Source organism: Saimiri boliviensis, chromosome 12, assembly GCF_048565385.1.
Source record: "Saimiri boliviensis isolate mSaiBol1 chromosome 12, mSaiBol1.pri, whole genome shotgun sequence".
NCBI lineage: Eukaryota > Metazoa > Chordata > Mammalia > Primates > Cebidae > Saimiri > Saimiri boliviensis.
Genome location: NC_133460.1, coordinates 82,101,760 through 82,116,457, shown reverse-complemented (window position 1 = coordinate 82,116,457; position 14,698 = coordinate 82,101,760). Strand labels below are relative to the sequence as shown.

General features: G+C 48.2%; 2 protein-coding genes and 1 non-coding gene across 3 annotated transcripts in view; 2 read left to right on the top strand and 1 right to left on the bottom strand.

Moving 5' to 3' along the window:
• Positions 1-2,753: 2,753 nt before the first annotated feature.
• On the bottom strand, positions 2,754-12,526 carry PGAM1 (phosphoglycerate mutase 1). Its single transcript, XM_003922337.4, has 4 exons — positions 12,284-12,526; positions 6,031-6,305; positions 5,500-5,680; positions 2,754-3,833 (listed from the first exon to the last, which is right to left on the bottom strand). The coding sequence occupies exons 1-4, from the start codon at positions 12,420-12,422 to the stop codon at positions 3,664-3,666; spliced, it is 765 nt and encodes a 254-aa protein (XP_003922386.2). The 5' UTR covers positions 12,423-12,526; the 3' UTR covers positions 2,754-3,663.
• A 76-nt stretch (positions 12,527-12,602) lies between these two features.
• The window catches only part of RRP12 (ribosomal RNA processing 12 homolog), an 81,045-nt gene continuing 78,949 nt past the window's right edge, over positions 12,603-14,698 (top strand). Inside the window, exons 1-2 of the mRNA XM_074382705.1 lie at positions 12,603-12,707; positions 12,888-13,005. The gene's annotated coding sequence lies outside the window, so the exon portion shown is untranslated. The remainder of the gene's footprint in view (positions 12,708-12,887; positions 13,006-14,698) is intronic.
• On the top strand, positions 14,354-14,460 carry LOC120362608 (U6 spliceosomal RNA). The gene has a single exon (XR_005578461.2). It is a non-coding gene; the product is annotated as a U6 spliceosomal RNA (small nuclear RNA).

The following is a 14,698-nucleotide window of genomic DNA, read 5'->3' as shown; positions in this document are numbered from 1 at the left end:
GGCCGGGCGCGGTGGCTCAAGCCTGTAATCCCAGCACTTTGGGAGGCCGAGGCAGGTGGATCACGAGGTCAAGAGATCGAGACCATCCTGGTCAACATGGTGAAACCCCGCCTCTACCAAAAATACAAAAAAAAAATTAGCTGGGCATGGTGGCACATGCCTGTAATCCCAGCTACTCAGAAGGCTGAGGCAGGAAAATTGCCTGAACCCAGGAGGCGGAGGTTGCGGTGAGCCGAGATCACGCCATTGCACTCCAGCAAGAGCGAAACTCCGTCTCAAAAAAAAAGAACTTAAGTAAATGAAGATAATCAAGGCAGAGAGATGAGCCCAGGCTAAGTGCAGAAGCAGAAATGAAGGCATAAGTTTGGGGATGAGGAAGGGATGAGGGTTAAGTATGGAGAGATTGCTGATGAAATGTAAATCTGAGTTGTCACTTGAAGTGTTAGGAAGACCGTATCTTCAGTATTTAGTGATGGTGCTTAATGTGAGCTTTACAATCATCCCACCTAATTTGTATCCCCTTGTTGCCAGGCTTGAACATGTTAGGGTTTCTTTAATGGAAAATTTTGCTGAGATTGAGATCATTGTAGATCCACATGCAGGTTTTGTGTTTTTGTTTGTTTTCTTGAGATGGAGTCTCACTACTGTCACCTAGGCTGGAGTGCAGTGGCGTGATTTCAGCTCACTGCAGCCTTCACCTTCCAGGTTCAAGCAGTTCTGCCTCAGCCTTCCCAGTAGCTGGAACTACAGGCATGTGCCATCACACAAGGCTAACTTTTGGTAGAGACAGGATTTCACCATATTGGCCAGGCTGGTCTCGAACTCCTGACCTCAGGTGATCCGCCCACTTTGGCCTCCCAAAATGCTGGGCTTACAGGTGTCAGCCACCACACCTGGCCTTTTTTTTTTTTTTTTTTTTTCCCCATATGTACAATTTTTTTTAGAGACAGGGTCTCACAATGTCACCCAGGCTGGAGTGCAGTGGTGCTGTCAGCTCATTGCAGCCTCAAACACCTGGGCTCAGGTGACCCGCCAAGTAGCTGGGACTACAGGCACACACCATCATGCCCGGCTAATTTTTTTTAATCTTTTTCAAATGGTCATGGCTAATTTTTTTTAATAGAGACCCATGGTCTTGCTATGTTGCCCAGGCCAGTCTCAAACTCCTGGCCTCAAGTGATTCTCCTTCCTCAGCCTCCCTAAATGCTGGGATTACAGGTGTGTACCACTGTGCTGGCAAAAATTATCAATTTCTGGCCTAGGATTCTGCATAGCCTAGGAAATTACATCCCACCAGGCTCTTGGAGACTGAAATTACTTAAGGATAGTGTGTAAGTGAAATGAAAATCTAAAGTTGAAAAGCAAGATGCAGGCACAGTGGCTCACACCTGTAATCCCAGCACTTTGGGAGGCTGAGGCAGGCAGATCACCTGAGGTTGGGAGTTCAAGACCAACCTGACCAACATGGAAAAACCCTGTCTCTACTAAAAATAAAAAATTAGCTGGACATGGTGGCGCATGCCTATAATCTCAGCTACTTCATAAGCTGAGGCAAAAGAATCTCCTGAACCCAGGAGAAGTTTGCAGTGAGCCCACATTGCGCCAGTGCACTCCAGCCTGGGCAATAAGAGGGAAGCTCTGTCTCAAAAAAAAAAGAGAAAAGAAAAGCAAGATGCTTGAAAGTATTTAAATCTTAGAATAAGGACCTTGATTTGTTTGAATCGGTATCTACCCCAACCCCAGTACCAAGTGGTATGATATTTGATGCTTTTTACCTGTTTCTTTTGGGCCTGTTTTCTCTTTTATAAACAGGAGTTACCAGTCCTTTCGTGGGTTGTCAATATTAGAGCCAACCTATATAATATCCCTCACCCAGTGGGTGGCACCGAGGAGCTTCATTAGACGCTGAACAGATGGAGGGTGTTACTTGCTCCTACCAGAAGGGAAAGGGAAGGTTTTCTCCAGCTTTATGGGCTTTCCTGTATTCCAGTGATCTTTTCAAAGGAGAGAGAAGGTGATTGTGTTTATAATGTAATTATACTCCTTTTCCACTGTACCAAGTCACTTTTTGAGGTCATCTTTAATTTTCAAAGAGCCAAAAAGAAAGGTATGAATCAAGTTTACAAGTTGGTAACAGGAAAGGGTTAAACAGACAAATTCTGAGGCCTGCACAGTGGCTCATACCTGTAATCCCAGCACTTTGGGAGGCCAAAACTCATTCAAGACCAGCCTGGGCAACATGGCAAAATCCCATCTCTATTAAAAATACAGAAATTAAGTGGGCATGGTGGCATATGCCTGTGGTCCCAGCTACTCGGAAGGCTGGGGCGGGAGGATCACTTCAACCTGGGAGGTGGAGGTTGCAGTGAGCTGCGATCACGCTACTACACTCCAGCCTGTGCAGCCTGTGCGGCACAGCCAGCCGGTTTTGTGGGGGAAAAAAAAAACTGACAAAGCAGACTTTACTTAAAGAGGATGTAATGGAGTTTCAGAATTTAACTTTTCAATCAGATATTCAGTAACCAGGGGGGCACCAAGCAAGAACTGCAGGGAACAACAGAAATGGAGGCCTGCCACCCCTTCCTCAGCCCAGCAGGCTGACATTTTGAAAACCCCATTTTTGGACCAACCGTGTAAAGTTGTGACTGGGTGTCCTAAAACAAACTACCACACAAGGACTAGGGTAGTTAGAGACATTTCAAGTTAAATGCTAAGGCTTCCTCAGATAAGGTTTTCCACATCACACAGGAAACTATTGCACATCACTCCTTTATTATACTGATCTGGAAAAAGGATTTAGTACAGTTATGCTCAAAGAACACTGGACCCATGTGGCAGAGCAAAGCAACTAGAACATGATTCAGAAATCAGTGAGACACTTGGACAGGACCAAGAGGCATTTCACTGCAACAAAACAAGGTGGGGAGGGATTCAGAAACACAGCAGGAAGCACTCCTGCCCCTCAGAGGTCAAGGAGCTGATCCCATATTGGTATGAGGAATGGTTTATATTCCGATGACCATATGTGGTACTATTTCAACCGCCACAAGAAACCCCAAAAGGGTTATTGTTTTGTACTATTTATATATACTATACTTTTTTATATATATAAAAGTAAATGTAACACCTAAACTAAATTCAGGATTCATCCCAACCTTCTAGAGCCAGCTTCTCTGGGGTCAGAGAGGAAACAGTTGTCACATCACCATGCAGGTTACATTCATCTGCCACTGGAATGACTACAGCCCCCAGGCAGTGGCCTGACTGCCAACAAGCAGAGGACTGGCTCCTTGGGGTAGACAGGCTCTCTTGCTTCTCTTCATTGATCACAGCCTAGCATGTTCCTCCCTTCAAGTCTTTAGTAAACAAAGCACTTGCAAAAGCCCATCACTACCTTTCAACTCTCTTGGATAAGGGGAGCCTTTCTACAGCTTGGACTGAGAACCTGTGCCCTAGAAGTGCAATTCTGACTAGAATGTATGAAGGGAGTGGGTACAGGAGACAAAATGGCTAAAATGAAACTGGGAGCCACCAATCCCCATCTGCAGCTACAACTCAAGATGTCTACAGATGTGGTCAGTGTGACATGTGCAGGAGGGAGGGGTAGAGGGATGCAACAGGCAGGGAGGGTGCTCCTGGGGACAGCAGCCTGCCCGCTGGCCTTCATTTCTTGGCCTTCCCCTGGGCAGCCACAGCTTCCATGGCTTTACGCACGGTCTCTTCATCCCCCAGGAACTGCATGGGCTTGATGGGTTTCAAATTCTTGTCCAATTCATAGACAATGGGAATACCAGTTGGCAAGTTCAGCTCCATGATAGCCTCTTCAGAGAGACCTGAAAACATCCACCATGATCAGCCACACAAGACATAAATCCACATCACCCCTCCAGGTTTACTCTTTTTCCTCCATGTGACAAAGGACTTTGACAGAATTAAAGTAAGACACCCTTTCTGATCTTTATAGTAGTTCTGAACCCAGGGAATGGCCCCTACCATGCTTATTTCTCAGCCGTTAAACTGAAAAGCAAGAAAAAGTATACAAGATGGACCACCAACAAACTACAGCAAGATCTATGGCCAGATATCTCTACCAAAGTGGGATCTAGAAGCTCATAGTGAAGCCAGATTATACACATCTCAGATATCCTGTGTCCATCCAACCAAAAATCAGCACACATGGGCCTCTAGGCCTCGGGGGTGAAACAATTTAAGACAAATTGAGATTCATATGTGAAGCTGTGCATGGCTGTGACTAAGGAGAATTTTTTTCTTTTATTTATATATATATATATATATATATTTTTTTTTTTTTTTAAGAGACAAGATCGGCCGGGCGCGGTGGCTCAAGCCTGTAATCCCAGCACTTTGGGAGGCCGAGGCGGGTGGATCACGAGGTCGAGAGATCGAGACCATCCTGGTCAACATGGTGAAACCTCGTCTCTACTAAAAATACAAAAAATTAGCTGGGCATGGTGGCGCGTGCCTGTAATCCCAGCTACTCAGGAGGCTGAGGCAGGAGAATTGCCTGAACCCAGGAGGCGGAGGTTGCAGTGAGCCGAGATCGCGCCATTGCACTCCAGCCTGAGTAACAAGAGCAAAACTCCGTCTCAAAAAAAAAAAAAAAAAAAAAAAAAAGAGACAAGATCTTACTCTCTCACCCAGGCTAGAATGTAGTGGCACAATCATACCTCACTATAACGTCAAACTGCTGGGCTCAACCAATCTCCTGCCTCAGCCTCTTGAGTAGCTGGGACTACAGGTGGGCATCCCCATGCCCAGCTAATTTTTCATTTTTCTTTTGTACAGACAAGGTCTTGCTTTGTTGCCCACGCTGGTTTTGAATTCCTGGCCTCCCAAGGTGCTATAGCACAAGCATGAACTACTGTGCCTGGCCTTTTAAAATTTTGCAGAGAAGCCAGGCGCGGTGGCTCAAACCTGTAATCCCAGCACTTTGGGAGGCCGAGGAGGGTGGATCAGAAGGTCAAGAGATCAAGACCATCCTGGTCAACATGGTAAAACCCTGTCTCTACTAAAAATATAAAACATTAGCTGGGCATGGTGGCACGTGCCTGTAATCCCAGCTACTCAGGAGGTTAAGGCAGGAGAATTGCCTGAACCCAGGAGGCGGAGGTTGCGGTGAGCCAAGATCGCGCCATTGCACTCCAGCCTGGGTAACAAGAGTGAAACTCCGTCTCATAAATAAATAAATAAATAAATAAATAAATAAATTTGCAGAGATAGGATCTCACTATGTTGTCCAGGCTGGTCTCAAACTCCTGGCCTCAAAGAGTCCTGCCTTGGCCTTCTTCCAACGTGTTGCAATTATAGGTGTTAGCCACTGTACTTGGCCAGATAAGGAGGATTTTCACTTGACAATGTAAACCATCTCTAAAGCTGTTAACATGCCCAGCCCTTTCCTAAACTCCTTTAGATCAAGTCCCTGATTTGCAATTCTTCCTTATCCCTGTCCTTGAGGGCGCTTCTAAAAAACATACATACCCTCCAGATGCTTGACAATGCCCCGGAGGCTGTTGCCATGGGCTGCAATCAGTACCCGTTTCCCCTCCTTGATCTGCGGAACTATTTCTTCATTCCAGAAGGGCAGAGCTCTAGCAATCGTGTCCTTCAGACTCTCACAGGAGGGTAACTGATCTTCTGTGAGGTCTGCATACCTGCGATCCTAAACAATAAAGAATCCAAGTTCACCACTTATTAACAGTTACATCTGTTAGAAGACTTAATAATGTATAGATTTTGGCCCATTCACATTCACAAGGTGTCATAAAATATGACAGTGGAAATACAAAAAAGGAGGTAGTGAACTATCAACCATATTTTCTAGTAAGGAGATAGTGAATTATCAACCATATTTTCTAGTAAGTGAATGTCATATTCCATGGAGAGGAGTACAATTAACTATTTTATCATAAATTATAAACTCAGTGAGATTAGGCAGACACTGAAAAAGAATGAAGCCCAGATTCCAATCCCCTGATCCTGGGTGGAGTGACCAAACCTGTTTGTCCATACCTTACTGATGTTGCTGTAGAAAGGATGGTCGGGCTCCATTGGAGGTGGTGGGACATCATAAGAGCGCCTCCATATCTTCACCTGGGCCTCACCATGCTTTGCAGCAGTTTCTGCTTTATTGAGACCAGTTAGACCCCCATAGTGCCGCTCATTGAGGCGCCAAGTCCTCACTACTGGCAGCCACATCTGATCAATGGCATCTAGCACTGTCCAGAGGGTCCGGATCGCTCTCTTCTGCACTGAGGTGAAGCAGATGTCAAACTCATAGCCAGCATCTGGAAATCAGAAGTTCAAAGGGATAAGCTAATCAGGTCTACTCTGAGCCATAAATGTTCTTTCATGTTAATCTCCTGTATAAGTCCAAATGAAAATATTTAGCCAAAAGAAAAAAATTTGGCCAAAAAAAATATTTAGCCAACCATTTTGTGTATTCTTACAGTCTATCCAAGGTCACAGCTATTATGTAAGAGATTAAAATCCAGCACTTTGGGAGGCCGAGGCGGGTGGATCACGAGGTCAAGAGATCGAGACCATCCTGATCAACATGGTGAAACCCCGTCTCTACTAAAAGTGCAAAAAATTAGCTGGGCATGGTGGCACGTGCCTGTAATCCCAGCTACTCAGGAGGCTGAGGCAGAATTGCCTGAGCCCAGGAGGCGGAGGTTGCGGTGAGCCGAGATCACGCCATTGCACTCCAGCCTGGGTAAGGAGAGTGAAACTCCGTCTCAAAAAAAAAAAAAAGATTAAAATCCATGCTGTGAGACTCCAGAATCCCACTCATGACCACCATCTCTAGCCATCCCCATTTTCCTTACTCCCAAGGATCCTGATGTTTGTATTTCAGTTACAATTGTCATTTTTCTTTTTAGACGGTGTCTCACTCTGTCACCCAGGCTGGAGTACAATGGCGTGGTTTTGGCTCACTGCAACCTCTACCTCCCAGGTTCAAGTAATTCTCCCGCCTCAGCCTCCCAAGTAGCTGGGATTACAGGTGCATGCCACGATGCCCAGCTAATTTTTGTATTTTTGGTAGAGACAGAGTTCCACCATGTTGGCCAGGATGGGAATTGTGACTTCTAATAGGTATTTACTAGACCTCTGATCTAAAAAAATTAGGATTTAAGTCCCAATCAGGACACAGAAAGAGCTCTTTCTGTGCTGATAAAACCTCAGTTTGTTGTATGAAATTGTATTTTGTTTTTGCATTTGTTTGCAGTTTTGTTTGTTATATGAAATTGTACTCACTGGGCCCAGCGCAGTGGCTCACACTTGCAATCCCAGCACTTTGGGAGACTGAGGCAGGTGGATCACCTGAGGTCAGGAGTTCAAGACCAGCCTGACCAACATGGAGAAACCCCATCTCTACTAAAAATATAAAATTAACCAGGCGTAGTGGCACATGCCTGTAATCCCAGCTACTCAGGAGGCTGAGGCAGGAGAATTGCTTGAACCCCGGAGGCAGAGGTTGCGGTGAGCTGAGATTGCACCACTGCCCTCTAGCCTGGGCAACAAGAGTGAAACTCCATCTCCAAAACAAAAAACGAAAAAAAGAAATTGTATTCACTGTGGAGTATGGAAACCACACCACAAACTAATCCATGGTTTCTCTCTACTGTAGTCAAAGTGCCCTCAGAGGGGAATGCCTACTTAAGTGTTAAACCCCAAGTTTAGGATAAGCCACTCACTAAAGAAAGAGCCAGTACTACGCTCTATCTGATTAATCAATGAATCTGTCTTCATACACACTAGTTATTGTTACAAGAGTTATGTTGGCCCAACAAATAGGTTACAAGAAATCAGTCTTAATGATTTTTTGTTTCATGAAAGATTATTTTCCCTCCCACCATAATGGGGACATGGCCCTTTCCTTGATGACCAAAAAAAATTCCTGTTTTTCTCCATGAAACTAGAAGGCTCTCTTAGAAATTCAGCTCAGGCCGGGCACGGTGGCTCACACATGTAATCCCAGCACTTAGGGTGGCCGAGACAGGTGGGATCACAAGGTCAGGAGTTTGAGACCAGCCTGACCAACATGGTGAAACCCTGTCTCTATTAAAAATACAAAAATTAGCCAGGCATGGTTGTGTACGCCTGTAATCCCAGCTACTTGGGAGGCTGAGACAGGAGAACTGCTTGAACCTGGGAGGCGGAGGTTGCAGTGAGCTGAGATAGCGACATTGCACTCCAGCCTGGGTGACAAAGCAAGACTCAGTCTCAAAAAAAAAAAAGAAAGCAATTCAGCACAAACTTGCTTGGATATTGCTTAATATTGAGGTTAGCAACAGTAATTAATAAAACGTGAAGTGAATTTTTGTGCCAGTCATTCAGCTGAGAATGAAGCCAGTAAGAACTCATTCTCGAGGCCAGGCACAGTGGCTCACACCAGTAATCCCAGTACTTTGGGAGGCTGAGGCAGGCAGGTTTCGAGGTCAAGAGTTCAAGACCACCCTGGCAGGGGCCAGGCGCGGTGGCTCAAGCCTGTAATCCCAGCACTTTGGGAGGCCAAGGCAGGTGGATCACGAGATCAAGAGATCGAGACCATCCTGGTCAACATGGTGAAACCCCGTCTCTATTAAAAATACAAAAAAAAAAAAATTAGCTGGGCATGGTGGTGCGTGCCTGTAATCTCAGCTACTCAGGAGGCTGAGGGAGGAGAATTGCCTGAACCCAGGAGGCAGAGGTTGCGGTGAGCCGAGATCGCGCCATTGCACCACTGCAGCCTGGGTAACAAGAGCAAAACTCCGTCTCAAAAAAAAAAAAAAAAAAAAAAGACCACCCTGGCCAACATGGTGTAACCCCATATCTACTAAAAATACAAAAGTTAGCTGGGCATGGTGGTACATGCCTCTAATCCCAGCTACTCAGCAGGCTGAGGCAGGAGAATTGCTTGAACACTGGGAGGCAGAGGCTACAGTGAGCCGAGATCAAGCCACTGCACTCTAGCCTGGGCTTCAGAGCGAGACTCAGTCTAAAAAAGTCTAAAAAAAAAAAAAAAAAAAAAGGCCGGGGGCAGTGGCTCAAGCCTGTAATCCCAGCACTTTGGGAGGCCGAGACGGGTGGATCACGAGGTCAAAAGATCGAGACCATCCTGGTCAACATGGTGAAACCCCGTCTCTACTAAAAATACTAAAAATTAGCTGGGCATGGTGGCACGTGCCTGTAATCCCAGCTACTCAGGAGGCTGAGGCGGGAGAATTGCCTGAACCCAGGAGGCGGAGGTTGCGGTGAGCCGAGATCACGCCATTGCACTCCAGCCTGGGCAACAAGAGCGAAACTCCGTCTCAAAAAAAAAAAAAAAAACCTCAAAACCTCTTTTTTTTTTTTTTAAAGACAGAGTTTCGGCTCTGTCACTCCACGTCCTGGGTTCAAGCAGTTCTCTACCTCAGCCTCCTGAGTAGCTGGGATTACAGGCGCCTGCCACCACGCCTGGCTAATTTTTGTTTTTTTTGTTTGTTTTTTCGTTTTTTTTTTTTTTTTTTTTTTTTTTGAGGCGGAGTTTCACTCTTGTTACCCAGGCTGGAGTGCAATGGCGCGATCTCGGCTCACCGCAACCTCTGCCTCCTGGGTTCAGGCAATTCTCCCGCCTCAGCCTCCTGAGTAGCTGGGATTACAGGCATGCGCCACCACACCCAGCTAATTTTTTGTATTTTTAGTAGAGACGAGGTTTCACCTTGTTGACCAGGATGGTCTCGATCTCTTGACCACATGATCCACCCGCCTCGGCCTCCCAAAGTGCTGGGATTACAGGCGTGAGCCACCGCGCCCGGCCAATTTTTGTATTTTTAGTAGAAACGGGGGTTTCACCATGTTGGCAAGGCTGGTCTTGAACTCCGTACCTCGGGTGATCCACCCGCCTCAGCCTCCCAAAGTGCTGGGATTATAGGCATGAGCCACTGCGCCCGCCCCAGAACTCATTCTTACTGAATGAAGGCTGGGGCAGCTGCGGGGGCGGTGGGGGATGTTAATCACCGGAAAAACTCACACCACCCACAAGACAAAGAAGCAGATCTCATTACTGAGCATCCAGACAAGTCCTAGTAGACTCACTTCCTGTCACCTTCCTAACTGTAAGGAGAGGAATGGCTCCCCAACAAAAGGCTGAGTCACCTGGAAGTGAATACCCACAGTGCAAGCCTCAGCCTCCATGCTGGAGAGCTTCAGTCTGTTTCACTGCAATGTGTCCACTTGCAATGAAGCCGCTCACTCTGGACACATAAATAGGTCCTCAAGGAGCAAATAAGTTCCGCTTAGGACTCTTAACAGAAAACCTGAAGAATCAGAGCATAATGCCTCTTCCTTTAACTTGCCCATCAAACTAAAACATAGCCTAGAGACACTGGCAGGGGTGGGGGTGGACAGTGTGGTGTGGACTCCATCATCCCCGAGGCTATCCCTCTCTTAGCAGTAAGGATGCATGGGGAAACTCAGTTCTCACTAGCTTTCTCCCTATCACTTAAAGCACTGACGAATTATTTATACATTTTCGACCTTTTATACTGTTAAATTTTTAATTTAATGCTACTAACATTTAAAACTGAAACAGGATCTGTTATTTTACAGAGATTACAAGTTTAACCATTTGATCGGTATCAAATAGAAACAACATGCAGTTAACCTGGACCAGACATTGGCAAACCACCTAGGACTGATACAGTTCTTCCTGCCAGAGAGCTAAAGAAAATGGCCTCCCTTACCAGCACTTTCCATTTCCCAGCCTCTCCTAAAAGATGAGGTCACGCCAGACCATCCCAAACATTCACTCCCATGCCCACCCTACCCGCAGAAGATTACATTTCCCAGACTGTCTCGAGTTTTGCTTCATTTGAGAAGGATGGTACAGTGAAGGCCAGAAGGTAGGGGAGCAACCTGAGGCCAAATACCTGTGCCTCATCAATGACCCTTATGAATGGATGCTGCTTTGTCCAGAGGTTAGAAGGGAGCAAAGCAGGATCCGCCCCTATCAGTGGAAGCACCTCTTCAGTCCAGGGATTCTTTGCAGTGCTGGCAGCAGGGAACGCTTCCTTATTAGCATTCCAAAACCACAAAGAGCAGACTGGGGCGTGGGCAAGCCTAGATAGGCAAGCATTATCTCAGCCACTTCCACCTTTGCCTAGCGTCCTTGGTCAAAGGCCTACCAGTTCCTCGCACCTACCTGTTACTTCTGCCAGAACTAGGGCGAGGACACTGGACTAGAAATAAGATTTGACCTTGTACAAGTCATCTTTGCAAATCCTCACTTTTCACAACTATAAAGGGGACAGGGAGGGATGAGGATGATTAAATCTTACGTACTTTATTGGAGCGTAGAAGGGCAACTCAAATCATTCATTCACTCAGTTACATCTACGGATGCGTTTTGGACACACTATTTGTGGAATGCTGCTGAAAAGCAAAGTCCTACCCAAGCACGTGTATTTATTGGTGTCCTGAAGCTTGTTAGGCACCCCCAGGGACTCCACCTACTGCTGGGGACGAGGCCTCTCCGCTAGGATCCGTAGCAGCCTCTTGAGAAGCCCTGGTTACAGCTGCTTTAAAGCACATGGCGTCCTCCTCCAAGAGCCCCAGACTGCACCAACTGCTTCTGGCGCTGGGGGAACCTTAAGACCTGGCCGCCACAGATGGCTCCATCAGGGCAAACTCTTCTCAACGTACTATTTTTTTGTTGTTAAGACGGAGTTTCGCTCTTGTTGCCCAGGCTGGAGTGCAGTGGCGCGATCTCGGCTCACCGCAACCTCTGCCTCCCGGGTTCATGCGATTCTCCTGCCTCAGCCTCCCAAGTAGCTGGGATTACAGGCGTGCGCCACCACGTCCGGCTAATTTTGTATTTTCAGAAGAGAAGGGGTTTCACCGTGTTGGTCAGGCTGGTATCGAACTTCTGACCTCATGTGATCCACCCGCCTCAGCCTCCCAACGTGCTGGGATTAAAGGCGTGAACCACCGCGCCCGGCCTGTCCCCGACTTATTAAATGCTCAGACTAGAAAGGGAAAACTGAGAGGCGGTGTCGTGGGGAGCGCAAAGGGTTAAGGGGCGACCGCCCTGGGTCCCCCCCCTTGGCACACTTCCTCACGCTCCACCGCGTGACCTTGAACAAGTCGACTCTCCCTCTACACTCATCTTCTCGACTACACACTAAGCTACTAGAGAGACGCTGCCCAAAGTGCTGGCCCTCTCCGGGAGGGCGCGGACGCCAGTCAGGCGGCCTCCAAAGCCGGACACCCGGCCCTTCGCAGCCCCCGCCCGGCCCCTCCGCACCTCGCAGCGCCTGCCCGCCACGCTTCGCCTCCTCATGGCCCGCCGGGCTCAGATCGGCGTCGTACCAGCCGCTGAAGCGGTTCTCCAGGTTCCACGCGCTCTCGCCGTGCCGGATCAGCACCAGTTTGTAGGCGGCCATGGCTGCGGGATGGGGATGCGGCACCGACTGGGGTTCGCAGATTCCGGAGTGGTAGCCCGCCCCCTCGGCCGCGCCTGCGCGTTCGCACTGCACGGCCCGGCTCCCGCGCAGGTTCTTGCCCAAATCTTTCCGCTTGCTCGGGATCGCCCTACGCACGCCAGGTGGGCGCATGCGCCGCATACAGGCGCCGCGGCCCAGGAGGGGAGAGGGAGCGCTCCGGCGTGCCAGGGCGCATGCGGCCTGCTTTGCCAGTCCCGCGTCTGCCGCGGCGGTCACGGAGCGCACGTAAGCAAACGGAGGACTGAGGGCGGCGGGCGGAGGGCGGAGGGCGGCGGGCAGAGGGCAGAGGGCAGAGGGCGGCGGGTTCTGGGGGAGGCCCCAATCTGCGGGCTTCTGCGCTGCTCTCGAGCCACTCGGCGAGATTAAGTGGCCCTTATCACTGAAAACGTTCCCATCCCCACGCAGAGATTGATTCACAGACTTGTGTTCGAGTCTTCACTCGTGCATTCTACTTGCTTTGAATCTTCGGGCAAGTCGCGAAACCTCAGCCTCATCCGTAAAATGGGATCATAAAATTTACCAGGTACTTGGAAGTGCTTAGTAAGTAATAGTTTTTACTATTGGTGTCTCATTTCAGTAGGACACTGATCTTTTTACTCCTAGTTTACGGGTAAGGAAACTGACCGTGACCCTGCTGATCCCAGAACCTGCTCATTTTCCAGCATGGGTCTCTATCCCGGCTCTGTCTACAGTCTTAACATACGTCAAGTCAGTGATTTCTGGGCCTCCAACAAGGAATAAAACGCTAGAACTCTTCAAATATTTCAGAAAGGGGCAAAATCTGGTCACTGCCTGTCCTTCTCCCAGCCCCAATCAGCAATTTATCGTAATTTTTTTTTTGAGACACAGCTGTCCCCCAGGCTGGAGTGCAGTGGCGCAATCTCAGCTCACTGCAACCTCCACCTCCCGCTTTCAAGCGATTCTCCTGCCTCAGCCTCCAAGTGCACCACAACCCCCCCTCACCCGGCTAAGTTTTATAATTTTAGTAGAGACGGGGTTTTACCACGTTGGTCAGGCTGGGATCAAACTCGTGACCTCAAGTGACCCACCGACGTCCCAAAGTGCTGGGTTTACAGGCGTGGGCCATCTCGCCCATCTTTCTTTCTGTTTTTTGAAAAAGGGTTTCCCTATGTCGCCAAAGTAGAGTGCAGTAGCATGATCATAGCTCACTGCAGCAGTCTTGAACTCCTGGGCTCAAGCGATCCTCCTGCCTTAGCCTCTTGAATAGTTGTTTTTCTTAGTTTTTTGTAGAGACCAGTCTCACTATGTTGACTGGGCTGGTCTCAAACTCCTGGCTTGGGTCTCGCTTTGTCGACTGGGCTTGTCTCAAACTCCTGGCCTCAAGCAGTCCTCCAGCAGCAACCTCCCAGAGGCACTGGAATGACAGGTGTGAGCCACTGTGGCAGGCCAATGTCCTGGTTGATTTCAGTCTAGACCCTTTAATGAGCACTGAACATGAGCCAGGCCATGGGCTAGACTCAAGGATGGGTTGAATATGTTTCCTGCCCTTCAAGCAAGCAGATGGCAAACAAGGCCCATGTGTAAGTAAACAACAATAATATTGGGCTGGTGTGGTGACTCACGCCTGTAATCCCAGCACTTTAGGAGGCCAAGGTGGGCGGATCATTTGAGGTCAGGAGTTCGAGATCAGCCTGACCAACATAGTGAAACCCCTACTCTACTAAAAATACAAAAAAAAAATTACCTGGGCGTGGTGACACATGCCTGTAGTCCCAGCTACTTGGGAGGCTTGGGCAAGAGAATCGCTTGAACCTGGGAGGCGGAAGTTGCAGTGACCCCTGATCTCACAGCTGCACTCCAGCCTGGGGACAGGGTAAGACTGTCTCAAAAACAAACAAACGAAAAACACTGTGCTCGCTTCGGCAGCACATATACTAAAATTGGAACGATACAGAGAAGATTAGCATGGCCCCTGTGCAAGGATGATACGCAAATTTGTGAAGCGTTCCATATTTAAAAAAAAAAAAAGAAAAGAAAAAAGAAGGCCGGGCGCGGTGGCTCAAGCCTGTAATCCCAGCACTTTGGGAGGCCAAGGCGGGTGGATCACAAGGTCAAGAGATCGAGACCATCCTGGTCAACATGGTGAAACCCCGTCTCTACTAAAAATACAAAAAATTAGCTGGGCATGGTGGCACGTGCCTGTAATCCCAGCTACTCAGGAGGCTGAGGCAGGAGAATTGCCTGAACCCAGGAGG